This window comes from Netta rufina (assembly GCF_964035555.1).
Source record: "Netta rufina genome assembly, chromosome: 7".
Lineage (NCBI taxonomy): Eukaryota > Metazoa > Chordata > Aves > Anseriformes > Anatidae > Netta > Netta rufina.
The window spans coordinates 37153593-37172536 of record NC_140130.1 but is presented as its reverse complement, the minus strand read 5'-3'; the positions used below and the strand labels follow the sequence as shown (position 1 = coordinate 37172536).

Below are 18944 nucleotides of genomic sequence, written 5' to 3'. Positions count from 1 at the left end.
ATGTGTTCTTTCAGGGAATCTTTTCAGAATAAACATAGCTTTTTTCTCAGTAGGCTTTCTTGGTGAGGAAGCCCTGTGAATGTTAAGAATCATAGTAATAGACCATTCATCATCTTAAACACATTGCAGTTCTCGCCACTATAATCAGTAGGGGCTTTTAATAGGAGTGTAATGTCAGCGTATGTTGGCCCCTTGTTTCTATGCCTCAATTCTTATAATATTTGCCTCTTTTTCAGTTTCATGAAAATTGGTAGCGTTTTTGTTTCAAAATGTTCATCAGCTCACTGAGGACAGATAACCGTAAAGAATCTAACGATACTTCAGGCGTTTCTATTTTTATTTACAATGGTTTTATTCAGGATAAATTCACTGATACTGGGGAAGTTGATCCTGATTTGAACTGCGGAAAGAAGGAAACAATCACAGCTCCGTGCATCCAGCAAAAAGACAGAAAGGGAGCTGTAACTTAGAGCTACCAGTAGAGAATAACATAAAGAGGTAAACTGCAGTATCCATGCAGCTAATTGAGGCGTGAGATTAAGAAACAAAAAATAAAATATTATCTTCAGTTTGCCTCATGCTAATTTTGGCACAATGTAAAATATGCAGCTCACAGTGCTTGGAAATGAGAACAATCAGTCACCCCGAAGGATACTCATTCACTTCCAGAGCTCATGCGTTTTAGAATAATTGGATGATGATTTTTGATACAAATCCTTTGACTAAAAGTATAATCCTGGAATTTCATAAGGGGTTTGTTTGGCCTGGCCTAGAGCAGAACAGGTATCACATTTCCCAGCTAAATGAATGCATATAGGCTTTTCCTGGTGCACATCTGTGAGCTTTTGACAAGACACAACAAAGGTGGTACTGAATGTATGCAAACCTGATGAGTTGGGCTCAGCAGGTGCAATTCCATGGAGCAGGAATGGTTTCGTGGCTGGTGAAGTGCAAGAATATTCTAACCTCTGAAATCAGTGATAAAAAAAGGGAATATGCAGAAGTTAACACAAATTTGAGAAGACAAACTCTTCCAGAGCAGTTGCTCTCCTTTTGCAAGATCTGGCATTAGCCAGCAACCTTCAAGGGGGCTGGGTGTGCTTTGTACATGCTGCTGAACATCGCTGGCTGCAGCGGTTCTGGGCTGCTTAAGGTTTCTCTCCTGCTTTCTCCAGGAAGAACAGAGCCTGGAGAAGTCCCAGCTCTCCTTTCTTCTCTCATTTAAGAAAATCATCAGATCTGTGGCATGTTAATGGGTTCCAAGGACAAAGAGACATGCATAAAGTGTCCTCAAAACTTTCACTCACTAAATGCCTGTTGCTGAGTAAAATATAAAACAAAAAGAATAGAAAACAGGAAGAGGAAAAATTAAGAAAGAAGTAATTTCAAAACATTCTTGGTGATTTCAAGAACAATCTGTTCCTAATAACCCTTTGTCACCCAGGCTGCACATTTTTCCTCTTAGAGGTATAATTAGAATTATATTCAAAGATGTCTTGTGGAATAACTGATGGTAAAAGTTAGCTTTTTATTAAAGTTCCTCATTTCAGAAACGAAGTGAATTTCTGTTTCCCTGGAGACCAGGATACCTAGAAGGCAGACTTTTCTCTGTTTCCCTTCCCTATATTGGACCACTACGGAGCAGTTTATGTGTTTTACCTTTTCCCCCTGTAGGATTAGTATCCATTACTGAATACACATTTTCATAAGATTAGTGTAATGGTGTCGCTGTGGTTGGCAGTCTGCTGATACTCCTGTTTTGAAGTGCAGTTGTTTGCTGAGGGGACAAACATCTTTCCCTGCATGTTACTGCGCTGGTGTTGAATAGTGGTATTAGACACGTGTGCCCAGAACAGAAAGGGAGCCCTGTTCTCAGGTTTTACAGACAGAAAATGAATACAATTCTGCTGCAGAAATAATGGAGAGCTGGATGTTTGAACCGCCAAGACACTTGCTCTGCAGGTAAGAGCAAACACTGTTGTCTGAGAGGGAGCAGAAGGACTACATTTGGCTTTTGTGGAACTAATTTTGCTCCATCGTGAATAATGTGCACAGGCAACTATGATCCAGCATTCTCTGTTCATGAATAGGGAAACTGATCCGAGACAGTGAGCACCTGATCCTTCCCTCCATTTCTTTCGGTACAGAGGAGGAGACAACAGTAGAGCACTGTCTGAATTATTCAGGAGTACAAGGAGAGTTGGAGTTCTAAACGAATTTATTTTCAGTGGTGTTAAAATACTGAAAATGGAAAGCATTATGGAACCCCATTTATGCTAAATATTTGTGAACTAAACATGGATTTCACTCTTCCCATTGAGGTGAACAGCAGTGGCAGCGGTGCTCGAAGGCAGGACCACCACTACACGACTCAGGCCGTGTAACGAGCACCGTCAATGTCGGCACGTGGCGCTTTCCTTCCATGAATTCTCCCAAGTCAGTGTTCATATGTCTCTCATTTCCCCTCCAACACAGTCTCCGTTTCATCATTCAGATGTCCTGAGCTATGACTTAAGATCAGAAGCAAAAATGCTGTTTCTGAAACTGGGACATGACGAGCGATTTAGACAAAACATTACCAGCCACAGCCAAATGCCATTGCTACTGGCCCAGATTCTCTGCCATGTCTTGAAGGCTGAAGGAACTTTTCTAAGCTATTTTTCTCTTACCTGTTTTATGATCTTTAATGGGCACATTTCAAATGATGCCAGCATGGCCCAACAGTCTCCGAATACCAGGCTGGGTATTTGGAACAAGAATATCCTCTCCCAAACCAAAGCAGAGGGCAAAGTTCCAATGAATGTGCACATGAGCAGAGCTGCCCGATTCACATCACAATAAACCTCACCCCGTTTTCTGTTCAAGATAACTTTCTCCCTGACAATTTCAGTATTATCATTTAGTTAAAAACAGGGCTTAGGATTTGGACCTGGGCATCCGCTACAGGCAGAGCCCCAATGAGAAGCCAGTGGCCCTTCTGGCGGAGCAGTGAGCAGCTCCTGGCAGCAGTCAGTGCTGCGCCTGCTGTTTTGCTGTGAATAGAGAAAAACCTCCATAATTCTGGGTGGTGTTACCCGTCTGCTGCTTGTTCCTTTAAAAAACACCACTAACGTCCTGATTTTCTTGGCTATGCAATGGGTGGGCCTCATGAACAGGCAGATCTCATTGTGAGGATGAAAACTAGATGGTAATTTTCTTGGTTTTCCCAGTGTTTGTTGGGACATATATGCGTGCCTGTGGCTGGGTTCCTAGAAAGCAGGAGTCAGCAAGAGGACCTGATTTTAAGTAGCCCGTATCCCTGTACAGAGCTTTGAGCAGCACTAATTCACCTGTGCTCTGAACAGCACCGAAACCAACCTTAACAAACAATAAAACCAATTAAAAAAAATCCTTGCTGCACCTTCTTTGGTTTCTTAGGTAAAGAAATTGAGAAATCTGGTGGAAGGAAACTCCCCCAGAATTTGAACAACCAACTCTGTATTTACCACTCTTTCATCCTATAGTAGTAAATCCTGCAAACTTCTCAGAAAAAGTCTGTGATTCTAGGCTGTGGTTTGATTGTCCAAGCCTTAGTGGAGAAAGAGAGAAGTGACGACTGGCTGGCAGACAGACTGAGGCCATTGCATGGCAGTCTTCAGACTTTTCCTACAGAATGTAACAGAAAGAGAAAAGAGGGAGTGAAAGCTGATGGCTCAGACATCTGCAATATATTGAAAAACAAAATGATCCCTAGACAAAGCAAAAATTGCCATCTGGTATTGAGGTGTTCCATCTCTTTATTTGAGAGCTATTCTTTCTGATTTCTCAAATAAATATAATTTAAGAACTATTCTCTGCCTTTGGAAAACTGTTCTTAAATTACACCCTTCAGTTGTAATCCTCTTACACCTTCCAGGCTCTGCAAATAATGACTAACTCTTAGCAAATCTCCTATAAAGAGTGCATTAACTAACCTATCCATTTCAAAGCATGCCGCAGAAGAAAACAGCACACATGTTAAATTAAGAGTTGCAAAGCATCGCCTCCGAAATTCTGGAAGTACTGCTGTGATAACAGACACCACGTAATGGCCGAAGAGCTGCCACTTGGCTGGACATGTCTGATGTGTTTTGTTACCACCAGGAATTGTTTCTGAGCAGCGCGTTGAATTGGATGTTCCAGGAGACATTTCTGTCCAACAGCCCATGAAGGCATGGCATCATGAGCGTGTTATGGCTCCATGTCCTGCAAAGCCTGTGAAAGCTTGAGAAAAAAAGTGTTTTCCTGAGGAGCTCTGCAGCAGCCGAGCTGTATCGCGACAGAAGGGCAGGAGATGTCCAGAGCTGGCGAGCTGGAGGCGCTGGTTCTGTAGGCAGCGCGGCTCGCCCATCACATAGCGCTGCTCGGAACAAAACTGCAGCAAGAGGCTGGGCCAGAGCTCGTCCTCCTCGTGTGCAGGGCTTCGTGCGGCAGGACAGAACAGCTGCACGCTGCGGTGTGTGTGTGCTGCCAAGCGGTTTGTGGCGGTGCGAGCGGGCCACGCATCCCTCCTGGTTGCTCGTGCTAAGCGTGACAGAGGTCCTCGGGGTCGCTGCTGGGGGAGCACAGCCCCTGAGTGCCTGCCTCTTGTAGGACCGGGGCGAGTCGGTGAGGCTGAGCAGTGACAGCGAGGGCCGGTGGGTGAGGGCTGGGCAGGGAGCGGCGGCTGCGGGCTGCGGGCTGCGGGCTGTGCGCTACGGCCGGGGCCGGGAGCGGGGCCGGGGCCGGGAGCGGGGCCGGGGCTGGGAGCGGGGCCGGTCCCCGCGGCCGCCGGGGGCGCTGCGCCCCGTCCGTGCCCGCCCCGTCCCGTCCCGCCCCGCCGCCGCCCCCGCCCCCCGGCCCCGCTCCGCCCGGCGCGGCCCCGCTGCCGCCTCCCTCCGCCGCGCTGCGGCAGCGCCGCGGGCAGGAGCAGCGGGCGCGGCGCGGGGGGCGGCGGCGGCGGCGGCGCCGGGCGCTGCCATGCGGGGGGGAGGCGGCGGAGGGGCGCGGGGCGCCTGAGGGCGGCGGGGGGCTCGTCCCGGCCGCGGGAGCCGGCGGGGCCCGGCGCCTGGGGCATGCCCGGCGGCTCGCCCCGATGTTTCACTGGGGCAAGTGGAAGAAGAGGATGGGAGCGAGCGCCTCGTCCTCCAAGAGACCCGTGTTCGACGAGAGGGAGGACGGTGAGTGCGCACCTGTTGAGCCCCGCGGGGGACGGGGGGGGATCGGGGGGCAGCGAGCCGAGCCGTGCCGTGCTGTGCCATACTGAGCCGTGCCGTGCTGTGCCGTGCTGAACCGAGCCGTGCCGAGCAGTGCCGAGCCGCGCGGGGGCACCGGCGGAGCGCCAGGCCGGGTGCCGCCGGCCGCGCAAGTTGTGCGAAGTGCCCCCGTCCCGTGCCGGGCTCCCCAGGCGCCGTGCGGCTCCGTACGGGGCGGCCGAGCCGGGAGAGGCGCCAGGCAGGCGGCGGGGAGCCCGCTCCCCTGGGTGCCCCCGGTGCTCCCCGGGGGGGTGGCGGGGGCACGGCCCCGCCGGGAGCTGGGTGCTGGGTGCTGGGAGCCGGGCGTCGTGTCCGGGCTGGGCGACCCCCGCTGCCCCCCGCACGGCTGGGTGCTGGTTAGGGTAATGCACGCTGCGTTCCCGACCCTCGCGTCTCCGGGCTGTTACTAAAGCAGGGAGGAGCTGCCAGTTCGTGCACCGAGCTGCACAGGGAGCGCCGAACAAAATCCCCCTTGGGAGGAGCACCGCAGAGTCCTTTAAACCCCTCTGTGCCCACCGGCCGTGGGACTGCCAGGCTGCACCTGGCCGCGTGTGCCCGGTGAAAAACCTCATCTGGATGCGGCGTGCACGGGAACAGCAAGCACTCCGCGGGGAAGCGCTGAAATTGGAGGTTTGCTGCGTGATCTGGAAGGCACCGCGTTTTGAACCGAGCCTGTGTACGGCCAGCGTGGAGATGCTGACCGCTGCAGCTGCGTGGGCATCGGCAAAACCCCGGTGCCATCTAGTAAGGTGTGCTTCAGCAGCGCTTCAGCGGTAGCAGAGACTTCCTAGGACGTTACTTTCTGAGTATCGCCTGCCCTTTTGTCACGGCTGGCTGGTGTGTGCTGGGAGCAGGCGGTGTTGTGCTGGTGAGCTCCTATTTACTGGCACAGCAGGGTTGCTATGGAGATCCCTTAAGACATTCCGATAACTTCCTTAAATAAAGCAGCCAGTTAGTGCTTTCGCCTTGTGTGTGACAGCATGCGGGAGAATTACTAGTGCTGGCAATTTCAAGTGAAATAATAATGATAAAAAATTAAAAATAGATTAGCACGTGAAATTTTACCCGTAGGCTCCCAGTGAGGCATGCACGAGCCTGGCTGCCTAAATGCAGTGGTTAATCCCTTTTGGTTATGAAAGGCTGTACATAAACGGAAGGCTAACATTTATTCTAATGTGTACGAACGTGAGGTCCAGAACTTGCCCTCAGAGAGTGCTAGCTACAGATGCGACATTTCTAAGGCAGCGAACCCACAGCGTCGTGTTGCCTGATGTCCCTAGGACGGGTTTCAAGACTTACATGACCAAGGCTTTGGGCCAAGTAGACGTGGTCGAACCAGGGTGCAGTGGGGTTTCGTGGGCTGGGCAGTAATGAGTAACGAGTTTGTCCTCAGCTTCAGCAACACCACCTTCTCTGCAGCCTGGGCTGCTCCCTGCTGCTGGATCTGACCTTGATAAACCGACGGGCCTGCTGCTGTATTTCTGCCTTGCTGAACGCCAGCTGTGACCGCAGCCGTCTGGTGAGCCCGTGGTGGGTTGTGGCAGTGAGCACTCTGAGGCTGTGACTGAAGGAAAACTTCATCTTCCTGCGCCTCTCATGCAGGTCTCTTGGCCCCCTCCAGGTTTTTCAGCACCGTGCTCCGTTCCTTCCAGAACAGACCCCGCTGTTTTCGCGGGGATCAAACCACCTCCAAGCGTGGTGTCGGTGTAACCCGTGCTCAGTCCTCGCTGCTTCTGAGGGGTGTGCAGCCCCACGTGGCCATCCTGCTCCCACCTCCTGTCCCATCGTGGCTGCTGTGCCCCGTCCTGCCCCACTCCGGCTGGCTGCTGCTAGCCCTGCGCCCAGGTACGGGCTGGGGTGGCCACCGCTAGCCCCCAGCGTGGCTCATCAGAGCTGTCCTGGAAGCAGGGCATTGGCACCTCTTGCTGCCACTCATGTTCTTGGTGTGGTGCTTGGCTGCAGCACGTGCGTTTTGCTGTTCCGTGGTGGCTGATAAAATCTTTGAAATGTTTCCGAGTGTTTCAGAGTCGGGGTTCAAGTAATTGGAAAGCTGACCCTGACAGGGGAGTGTTGGTGTGTTTTGTTTGCTTCCAGAAAGCAGTGGTACCTGTAGAGAATGGTCCCGTCCCCTTTGTGAATGTCAACTCAGGAGCTTTTGTTTACACAGACAGCTTTGCATGTGCAGAAGCTGCTAAAACTGCATCGGCTGGGGTGTGTGCGCCAGCCTGGCCGTCCAGAGAGGCTCGGCAGCAGCGGTGCCTTTTTGACAGCAAGCGTTTGACGAGGTAGGTTGTGCCTGGATTCTGAACAGAGAATGTTAATGAGTGTAAAAGGAAAAACAGGTAAGGAAAAAAGAAGTAAGAGCTGGAAAAAGCCTACAAGGTTGAAGACTCAAAGCTGTCATGTGCTGGCATTACGGTGGCCTCAGTAAACTGAAGTCAACTGTAGCTGGCTTGGGGATTTATGGTCTGTGCGCAGGTCATTATCGCCACGTGTTGTTGCGCATCAGGAAACACTGGTCCTTGTCTGTAAGGGCTTTTTAGCGTTTCCTTATACCCATAAGAACCTTCTAAAAGCTCACTAGCAGGTCAGGGAATGTGGGCAGTTAAGATTTTCTGCTTTGGGAAAAGCCCAAACAAATGTTTTGTTTGTTTGTTTTTGTATGTTTGTTTGTTTGCTTTACCAAGTGGGGAACAAAATGTCACTGTGAAACCAACAGGAATGTTTCAACCTTTCCATTTCAGAAAACGTTCAGCAGATGTGCTCAGACTGGGAAAGGCAAAAGCTGAGGGAGAGGAAACACGAGGAGCACTCGGAGGTAGTGCTGCCCACAGCTCTGTGAGGGGCACAGTGTGCCCCTATCTACATATCTACGGGCTGCGTTTTGGTCGTGGCTCCTCCAGAGTCCAAGTGGCTTCCTAAAAAAGCGTGTATAAATGTGAACGGCAGCATGTAAAACCATCTGGCACCACCCGCCAAGCTGCTCTTCTCTTGCTTCTGAGGAGGTGCCTGGTCCCAGGGCCTTCTGCCTGGGTGGTGACACTGCAGGTTCCCAGCAGATTTACGGGGCTGTAATGTGGCAGCCTAATTAGTGTTTGTCTTGATTAGCGTTTTGTCTCAGTCAGCGTATGCCAATCCCTTGTCTGTCTCTCTCCCAAAGTGCTGAGGACTCGACGCACCGTCCAGCCTCCTGTCTTCAATCTTGCTTGCTCGACAGAGCTGCTCTTGGTGCAGGGTCCCAGCTGTACAGCTCCCGCAGCCGAGCAGTCTGACTCCAAGCTGTGCGTGCCATAGGGCTGCTCGCTGCCTTAGGTGGTGTGTCCGTGAGTGTTTGGGGTTTCCCTAACAAAAACAGTCTGTGCTCAGAATGCTTTGGCTCGGGTGCTGGTGGGAGCCAGCCCTGACCTGGGATTTGGGGTGAGCAGGCAGAAGCAGGGAGGCGATGTGGTGTGCACTTCCATTGCAGTGTGTGGCTGGCACTGCCAGGGCAGCTCACCCAGGACGGAGGGAGCTGCTGTGCTGCAGGGCCCCTGGGCACCCCAGTAGCATTTGCAGGGGGCTGGGGGTGCCCAGTGCCGTGCTGGTGGTGAGCCTCTTCCTGCAGGGCCACCCGTCAGAGCCTGCTGTGTGCTGCGAGCTGTCTTCGTGGGGGAGCAGAAACCTGCTCAGTGTCTTGAAGGCACGTTCCCAGCTGTTACCTAAGCTGAAGCTGGAGTACTTCAGCTTTAGGGATGTGCTGGGCCCGGAGGGCTCGTCGCAGCTGGGTGGTGTGTGGGGGATGGCCCTGGCTCTCTCCCTGGTAGTCCTCCAGAAATGTGCAGGAGTTTGAAGGGCCCTGCAGCAGCTGCCGGCACGGCTCCCATCCCCATGGAAACAGGCAAGAAGTTGCAAAACCTGGGGTAACGTGCTTAAAATAATCTCCATTTTAATTTCAAACAATGTGTTGGCAGGCCGTAGGACTGCACGCGCACCAGAACACAGATCCCTCCTGCCTCGTCGTGGTGATCTGGAGCCAGACCTCGGGCGACGCGCCCTGGAGCCGCACAGGGTATGGAGGGGCCGTGAGGCATGCGGGGCCTCGCCTGCCCTCACCCGGCGCCGTCCTGGAGCCTCCCCTCCCTCCTCTGCGGCTCCGTGCTGCTGCTGCCGCGAGGCTCAGGACGGAGGGGCGCTCCCTCACGCTTCCCTTTCATTTTGGCTCAAATTGTTTCAAAGGCGAGAGTTGGGCTGTGTCAGGCTGTGTTGTTGTTCTCCTTTTGCATCCTGTTTTCTGATCCTGTGGGAGCGAGACGTCCAGCCTGGTCTGCAGGGCTCAGTGTTACTTTTAAGGTTGAGATTCTCTCCCCCACAATCATTTATTTGGGGAGCAGGGACCTTAAGAGCGATAAGGGCACGGTGTGGGACTGACTCTGCAGGATGGGGGGACGGGAGCAAAGCTTGATTTACTCTGGGCCTTTCCTTGTGTGCAGTGGGAGCCTGTACTTTGTGCCCCTTCCTCGAGGCCCCGTGTCCCCGTGCACGCTGCTGCCTTGTGCCATGCGGGCTTCTGGAGCACGGGGCCCCCCAGACCCGTCCCCAAGAGGCCAGGAGCCGCTGCCATGCCCCGTGCCCAGTGTCCTTAGGGCAGCAGGGCTGTGGGCTCTGAGCAACTGGGCACTGCCCCTTGGGTCGGGGAGCCCTGGGTCCAGTGGGGTGAATGTAAAATCCCATTTCTGTAGGGTCAAGTACAGATCTGCTAAGCCTCTATGCTCTCTGAATTGCTTATTACATTTTTTTCTAAAATGAAGGTAAAGGAACTATCCCGTGGGGGCAACCAGGGACCGGTGCCTCCAGGCCTGCGTAGGTTACGGATCCCAACATCCCCAACAGGCTGCAGAGCAAACCTTTTGTTGTCGACTGGCTCTCGTGTGGCTGTGGGTTGGGAGCACAGATGCCTTTGCCTGTTATTTAAAAACAAGAGGAAAAAAGCATTTATGCATCAAAGTGGTAGCTAAGTAAGTATCTGGGGGGAGGAGGGAGTGAAAATTGCCAGGAGGTGTCAGAAAAGCTGTGTTTAGTATTGCCACTTGTTGTTGTTGTTCTTATTTTGCTTGAAATCTTTCTTCTCCCAGATCTGTGGCTTTTTTTGTGTGTAGTTTACCCAGAGACAAGTTCTTGCTGCAGCCCGACCTCCCAATAAAAGCAGGCGCTCTGTTCCCCCTTGTGATTTAAACCTTTTAGTTACCATTTCTAACCAGAGCTGGGTCAGCGGTGGGCCCGGGGGTGCTGCTGAGGGTGCACTGCCAGTGGTGGGCTCGGCGCTGCGCAGCCTCCTGGGGTCGATCAGGCTCACTTCTAACACACACCTCTATCGGGTGTCCGTGCTTAAAGCCCATCGGACCCGTTTGTCCCCTGACTCGTTAGCAGGGTCTGGCAGGGGTGGGCACGAGGTGGAGCAGACGGCAGTGCAGGGCAGGCAGCGATGTCGGCGCTGCCTCAGCTCCCGTGGGGACAGGCAGGAGAGGCGCGCGGTGTCGCGTTGGGCGAGGCGTGATTGCCGTCTCTGCAAGTTGCCGTGAGGTCTTGAGGTCACTGCATCGGTTTGTTGTGCAGAGTGCTGCAAAAACCTGCCGTTCTTGCTGGTTTTCTGCTGAGGGAGCTCTGCGCGTGAAGTTTTTGTGTCATGTAACACAGAAATGGTTCAAGTCCAGCGAGCTCAGCAATTGCAGACCGTGAACATGTGTAGTTACCTGCCCAGCAGCTGGATTATTGGTTCCTTCTCCTTCAGAAATAATGAATAATGCCCCTCTCATTTTACTGTCCACGTTGAGGACCACAGCCCCTTCATCAGCACTGAAAGTAACCTGGAGAAATACTGTTCTGATCTGCACGCTGCGAAATTGCACTTATATAAAACTGTCACGGTTGCTTACTTGAAGTCATGCTTTATCTCTCTCTGTTGGCTTCTATATTTTTGTTTAAATCTTCTAATTTGCAACTGTTTAAAAATTTAAACTGTCTTTCAAAGAGATGATACAATATGCATGGAGGCTGGAAATGTTTTCTGCACTTCATTAGGTACTTTGTTCCTTCAAATCTTTTTATTTTTTTTTTCAGGTTTACTTGTCCATTTTCTGTTTTACAGTTTTACCATTAGCAATTTAGACACAGCCTTCATTTCTCGATCTGTCTTACACAACCGCATTGCTTGTCCTGGTCCAGCGCCGGGTGGTACAGGGTCGTGGCATCGTTTGCCTTCCTCTGCATCTGTCCCCCACCAAGCTTTCTGTCTCACAAAGCTCTCATGACATCGAAAAGATGTCAGCTGGTCAAAGCATCGACAGGGTAAGCATGTTGCAGATTTTCATACTTCATTTAGCAGAGGTCCAGCACACACAGCCGACTTGGACAAGGCTGCTGCATTTGAATGTTTCAGCATTCATACAGCCGTTTCGTCCTGCGAGTGGGACGGAGAGGCCCTTTGACCAGGACCAGCTGTGACAGATGCTTGCAGTGTCGATACTCTCAGGTGAAGGGTTCCCAAGCAGCGTTTGAGCAGGGCTTGCATCGCTGGGACCCTGCAGGTGCTGTTCCTGAGGGAACTGACCTGGGCAGTGTGCCCAGTGCGAGAGCCTCCCTGATCTCTGCACCGGGGGGCTGCCGAGAGGCCCGGAGATAGAAGCTGGCAGGGCAGAGGAGGCTGGGGGGACTCGCGGCCTCTTCCCCACTGCCTGCCCTGCCTGCAGGGTCACGGAGCTGAAGCCAGGGTCACCTGAGGGTGGGGAGGGAGGGGTTGGAGCTTGTGCACGGCTCCTGTTGGGGAGCACTCTGCCAGGCTGCTCCAGCGAGGCTCCGGGAGGCGCACAGCCCTACAGCAGCCCTTTGCCTGCAGTAAGGTCATGCAGGATGTCACGGGCACCCTCTGGCTGATCGCTGCTGCTCTGAGCGAAGCTGTGACCGTGGCATCTCCCTGGCGTTAGCGGCTGTGTGGTGTCGCTGCACAGCCCCTGTGTGCCTGAGCTTGGGGGTCCCCTGGCTGAGTTCGGGCTGATGTGGTGATGTGCCCATCAGTGACAGAGCACCCTGCTGAATGCAGCTCCATCCCCGTGGTGTTGTCACTGTGCACTGCAGGATCCTGCTGTTGTCACCCCCCATCTCACATAGGATCATCCCAGGCATCTCCTGGAAAAAGGGAGAAAGATTATGCAAGGCCTTGAGGGGCAAACGAGTGTACGGGAAGTCCTAAGGGAGGAGTTGAGGTGAAAACAAACCCTGACGGCAGCTGAGGCCGCCTGAAGTCAAGTAAGGGAAAATTAACAAAGCTGACTGCGATTCAGGGGGTGCTTGACGGATGGGGAGGGAAAAGGGCAGATCAAGAAAAAGTAATCAGAAATAGAGTTCAGGTAAAATGTTAGATCAGATTAATATTTCATCCGTTCTCTAAAGGCCACAGTCGCTACAATCCATTTAAAGCAGTCTTCTGTGAATTTCGAGTGGTGTGTAAGAGCATGTTGTTAGGGGTTTAAACACCTTATTGATCACGTTCCTGCTATGTAATGATCGCCTTTCCCGTTCTGCTAGCGTTTCCCCTGAGGCCTGCAGCCGCATCTTCCCGGGGTATGAATGCAATCAGATGGGGCCGGTCAGGAGCCGCAGCGCACGGCTGCAGGTGGCTTTGGGACACCCGTGCTGGCAGCTCTCGGACAGGAGAAATGCACAGGGACTGCTGGGCGTGTGGAGGTGTTTGTGGTGCCATCCCGTGCTCGTGGCGGGCAGAACGTCGGCTTGTATCGTTTAAAATGAAAAACCTTCCTGGAAATGGAAACGGTTGTTGTTTTCGTGATCTGATACGTTTGTCAAGTAGGAGTTAGCTGATGGGGCTCTGGGCAGTGTGTAACCGCCTGCAGCTGCTTTAGCTCTTGCATGGTAACGTTTGCGTGCAGCTTGTGATGGTGTGGCTCTGCGTTTGGATCAGAGTTTGGGCTTTCAGCTCCCCGTGGCCATGGCCGAGTTCTTGTTGCTGGGGCCCACCCGGGAGCAGGAGCTGACAGGGGAGGTGAGCCCTGGGACGGGCAGCAGCCCGAGCGTTACCCACCGGTGACACCTCCCCGCTGTGTGGCTGGAGGTTGGACAGCAGTAAGGCAGCGCCAGGCGCTGAATGGCACCGACAGCCGAACGCTGCGGGGATGCGTGTGCTGCGGGCAGCCGGCGAGGAAAGAGGCATGAGAGCTGGTCTGAGCTCTGGCATTCATCTCCCCAAGTGGAGAGGAGGTGGCTCGCGAGCAGCTTAGCTTCTCCGAACAAGAGGAGATAAACGTCAGTGTCCTCCACTCCTCTCCCCTGTTCTTCAGGAATTACGCTGCTTTAGGTGACAGTTACAGAAAATTAAAAGTGCTCAGGACGCGTGGGAACAGACGGCTCTGAATGCTGCTAAGCAATGAGATATGGCAGTGTGTGAATGGTGATGTGCTAATCACATCTGGGCTGAGGTTCGGGGGCTTCTCTGGTACCTGGGACTAGCAGGGAGCGGCGGGCACTGTGCTGTACTGAGCCAGCAGCCTGCTGGTGTGACTGCACACCGAGTCCGTACAGCCTGGTGGCTCCCTGTCCCGTGTAATTAAATCAAACTGCAGTTACTGATGTATTTACAGCTCAAATGACAGCTCTGGAAGCTGGTAATTGTCATGGATTGTTCAGAAAATAAACCTGCTTGGTTCTGTGCTTATCAGCACGGAGTTCATGTGCTCCTGAGACCGATACGTGCTCTGAGCGGCGCTGTGCGCGGTGCCTTCACAGACACCATGTGCTGCTTCGGGACTCGTGTGCCTGGTCTGCACAGGGGAAAACACAGCTGGCTTTGCTCAGGAAAATAGCAGGAAGGGGAGAATAGGGATCACAGAAATCCAGTAGTAACTAGGAAGAAAATTAATTGATGATGAACTGGTGCAGTATGTAGGAGCTTAGCACCACAGACACTTCTGAGCACCAGACTTTAATTTTATTGGTGTCCGGACAGGTTAGTCAGTGTGAGAGCACGGAGGGAGTACTTGCTTAGATCCCCTGTATTGGTCACTTGCAGAATTCCCATGGTCTAACTCTGGTCCCTGGATACGCTGACACAAGTCAGGAGGAAGAGGCTTGCGAGGGCTTGCGCTGAAGCTCTGGCTCCTCTGAGCCAGCGGGTCTGCCCGGGGGTTAGGTGGGATGCCAGTGAAACGGGGTGGGTTCTGGATCTGGAGCTGAAACGTCGTGTGTTTAATGTCAGTTACCCATCCAGGACACCACCGGCATCAGTCAAGGTCCTTCAAAGTCTGTTCTCCAAAGACTGCACAAGCAGCACGGTGCGTGCACGCAGCTGAGGAGTCTCTGGACATCTCATGAACACATCTGGCTTTGCTTGCAAATAGCTTTTCATTGCTACTACCATTTCTGGGCTATTTCAAGTACAGAAAAAGCACTTTCGAAGCATTGGGTAGCAAGTGTGTTGCTGAGGTGTGACACTCGCTGTCAGTGCATGCTGCGAACACCCACAAGCCACTGCCATGACAACTGAGCAGAAATGAGATCTGCCCAAGCATATTCCGGGCGGTGCAGTTGGTCTGTGCACACTACGAGCCTCCAGCTGGCTCTGGTGGTTTACCCCTCGCATCAGGTAAATCTCCTACCGCAGCTGCTGCTGGTTGGACATGGCGTTGCCCTTACGACTCCGGGTGTTCTCGCTGCCAGGGTGATGTATCTCATGTGAAAGGCCTTCTTTAAACCTCGGATATGTAGAATGCTAAATGACCTTGTAAAACATGTGTCTCGTAATCCACTGGGAAGCTGCATACTGCACGTGAGCTTTATATCTTGCTGGTTCTCCAGTTTTAATGGAAACTGGCAGGCAAGACTAGGAAGTAGGGAATACAGAAAATAATATAGATTAGGCTTGGATTGTTTGTACCGTAGGAAAATGTGTTTCTAATGGCTGGGGCAGTCAGGGAGCTGCCTTGGGCTGCAGCGGGGACATCGGTGCCCCGTGCTCCGTGGCAGTGCCCAGCAGGAGGGGGTCTGTCGGCAGCACGGTGCGGTGTGTTTGGCACAGGGTGAGCTCGGTGCGCCGGGGCACTCGCACTCGCTGTTCATTTTCGCTTGATTAGTTTTTATTTCGTGTTAAATGCCACAGCGAGGAAAATTGCAAGCAGGTGTCAAAACAAGCGCAGTTGCAGGAGGAGAACGTAGGGATTGATTAATGAGTGTTTTCAGCATGTTGTGTGTTTTCCTGTGTGGCTTTCTGATATAAAGATCAATGTGTGAAATTCCTTTAAAAATAGCGGGTCTCTTTTAACCAGAACAAATCACTTCTGTTTGTCAGAACGTGATGAATGTCAACAAACAGTTCAGTCGCTGATTGCCCCTCAATAACACTTCAGAAATAATTTTAGTGTAGTGTTTCTGCTGGCCCTGGTTTAGATTTTGCTGATCTCCATCCCACACCGCAGAAGCTATCCCCTCTTCGGAGGCTCCCCTCTTCCTTCCTGCCTTGGGACGGGTTGCCAGTTGCTGCTGGTTCTCTCCTTCTCCCAGCAGGGCTGCAGGAGGGCTTCGTTTCTGTGCCTCAGCGCTGGTGGAGAGCCCGCAGACCAGCAGCCCTGGTGGGAGCACTGCTGTGGCTGTGCCCCGACTGTGCTGAGCACCAAGCACAGGGCTCAGGGAGCCGCCTGCCCTCGGCTCAGCAGGCGACGGGCCAGGCTTCCCTCCCTTGTCTTTAAACCCCTTTGCATGAGATGCTCTCTTCTGAGAGCTGGTACTTGGCAGTGTTCAGGAGAATTTCGTATCACAGAAATGGGATGCCGGCTTTCCCCAGAGAAGTTAAACTTTGTAAATAATTCTGTTTGCCGTTCCCTGTAAATTTGGGTCTGTTTCTTGTTGTTGTGGGGTTTAAATGAATCCCGAGCAGCAAGTGTCATCCGCTCCATGCTGCTGCGGTACGGGGTGGGCAGGCTCAGCCCCTCTGCGTGCAGCTGGCGGCCCCCCTGAGCACAGCTGCTGGGACACCCGCCTCTGTTACCTGCCGAACAGAGAACAGATTTGTTCGCTTTGGGGAGAACCGAAGGGAATTAGTGCTCCGAGCTGGGGTCAAACCTACCCCGTCAAATGAAACTTTCCAAGTATTCCTTGAGTTCTTATGGCTGTCTTTGCTTCCTTTCCAGACTTATCTACGTTGCAGGCACGTATGACTGACAACTGCTAATTTATTATCTTGATACTAATTTTTCTTTCTCTTTCTTTGCAAAAAAGAGCCACTCTTATTGCAGAGGTCTGGGAAGCAGCTTGCCTGATGAACGTGAGGGTTGATCCCAGAGATGTACGGCAGGGTACAGCACCGCGTGTACAGGCACCAGACATCACAGCAAGATAAAAAGATCCCCAAGCCTCACGAGTGCTTTTTGTTCTGATAATTCTTGTCTTTGCCCCCCTTTGAGCTGAGGGCTGCTGCTTAGCTGAATTCGTCACGGTGCTCCTGCCGCAGGCTCCTTGGGATGCGTTGTTTTTCCTCTCAGAGCCCTGCGAGCCGCTGGCATTGCTGGCCTGCAGTGTGCATCCTCTCTTAAGCTGTGTTCGTCAAAAAAGCGTAGGGCACTCGAAAGGCAGCGTTTCCCACAGGCGTTAAAATCCCGAGGCACTGCTGATGGAAGAGCACGTCGGTTTATCCTAGCTGAAGGTATTTTGGGAGCGCGTGTCTGCTGCTCGTGAGCTTCCAGGACAAAGATAGGACTGAGCGCTTAAAATAGCTCTCTGGAGCCACGTGCACAGTGCAGGCTGCACCGGTGGCTTCTGCTGAGGAAGGAAATCCAGAGTTTGTTTTCAAGTTATCATAATTGTGTTGACAGTGCTGTCGCAGGGAACGCTATCTTAATGGGGTAACGTATAAATTAACTCTAAGTACAACGTATGCGCATGCAGATCCCGCGTGCTGCTCACATCACAACGCGAGTAAATAAGGAACTCATTAGCTTTGTTAAATGCATATATATTACATGTATATATATAAAGCTGCCTGCCCATTCAAGCAGCAAAGCCTTTTGTTGCTGTGTGTTGAGCCAGCTCCTCCAGGCACGGTGTGGTGCAGTGTGTGCTCCGAGCAGCCCATGCCACGTGCCCAGTGCTGCGAAGCGGCGTGCTGCTGGCCCACTCCGTGAGTGCTGGGGGAATTCATCGTCCTCTCCAGTGGGCTTGTTAATAGGCATGCATTAAAAAAAAAACAGCACAGGAGACAGACACTGGCTGCATTTCCATGGTGCTCATCGGTCTAGTTGCCAAGCAATGAACAGAGCGGACAACCGCAGCCCTTCTTCACGAGGCTGTGGTTTTGGCTGGTTTGGTTTTAGATTTTCTTCACAGTACTCAAGCGGAACGCAGTGCTCTTGCAGAAAGCTGGAGCACAGACCACCCTTAAACGATGTAAATGTGCTATGTGCAGCACTGCTGGAGCTACAGCAAATCCATGGTAAGCAGGAAAGCTGCGTTTCGTTAAGCATGCCTTCTATCGCAGGACAAAATGTTTCTTAGGGACCCGGCGATGATGAGTAGTGACACAAGTGTGGTGTTTAACTGAGGCACCGCTGGGTTGGTGTGGTCACCTTCGCGGATGAGGGGGGCGTTTGTGTGCTTAGCCAAGAGATTCACCAGTGTGATGGGTAAGGGGATGCGCTGAGCTGCCCAGTATGCAGGCTGGTTTTTCTTTTCTTTCCTTTCCTTTCCTCCCATGCTCTGATAGTCATTACCAGGCACAGCGAAGCAGCGGGAAGAACAAGGCTGCCTTTCATGCCCAACAATGGATTTGCTGGTGTGGCAGACACTAAGAGCCTCTTTTGATTAAAAAGCAGAAGCTGCTGATTGTAGTGTCCTGAAAGAAGATCTTCTTGGAAACTCCTTGTACAAAGAGTTCTTTTCTCAGGACTGTCACACACTGTGTCCACGGGAGAGTTAAGCAGTACTGGAAGGATCTGCTAAAAGCAGCAATAATCGTAGAACACATTAAATAGCACTGAGGCTGAAGGTGGTTTCGTCTTCTCCCCCTACCCCTTCCCCCCTGGGAAAAACAAAACAAAACAAAACAAAAAAAACACAAAGCCACAAAGCCAACGCATATCAGTCTCAAACTTCTTATAGAGCCTTTTGTAATTTAAAAAGAAGTAAAAAATTGCTGAATTCTGTCTTCATCTCAGATATTCCTAAGTTCTCACGTGAAACCCAAATGCTCTGTACCCTTATCAGAAGGGAAGTAAAGGGTGAAAAAACGAGGGAGTGCTGGATGGAAGACCTGAAGGGTGACTGGAAAGCACCTTGAGGGATGGAGAGGGCTAAAAGGTTTTTTAATAAATATCTCACCCCGATGTGGGGGGATGCTGCAGCTGGCGGGATCCCTGCTGCCACGCTGGGTGTGCCCAGGGGCTGCGGGTGTGGGCCGGGGGCTGTGCGGGCCTGGCCTCCTGCAGGTGTGTGCAAAAGGCACGGGGATGAGGGCGGCTGTCGCTGATGGGGCTCCCCGTCTCGTCAGGTTCTGCTGGGTTGTCATACACAAAAGGGACCAGCTCCTGTGTAAAGGCCTGTGCAGACCCTGTTGGGAATGCCACCCCCGTTTGTGGCACAGGAGGTATTTTCAGCCTGCCTGCCTTGCAAGGCGAGGGCAACCCCTCCCTTCCTCCTGCTTCCCGGCCCCGGTTGCCT

The 18944-nt window shown here is 52.5% G+C and overlaps 1 protein-coding gene across 1 annotated transcript in view; it reads left to right on the top strand.

Annotated features, from left to right (window-relative positions):
• The first annotated feature begins 5043 nt into the window (after positions 1–5043).
• The window catches only part of STK32C (serine/threonine kinase 32C), a 79919-nt gene continuing 66018 nt past the window's right edge, over positions 5044–18944 (top strand). The window contains exon 1 of the mRNA XM_084290619.1: positions 5044–5177. Coding sequence (XP_084146745.1) covers positions 5093–5177 — 85 coding nt within the window. The 5' untranslated portion in view covers positions 5044–5092. The remainder of the gene's footprint in view (positions 5178–18944) is intronic.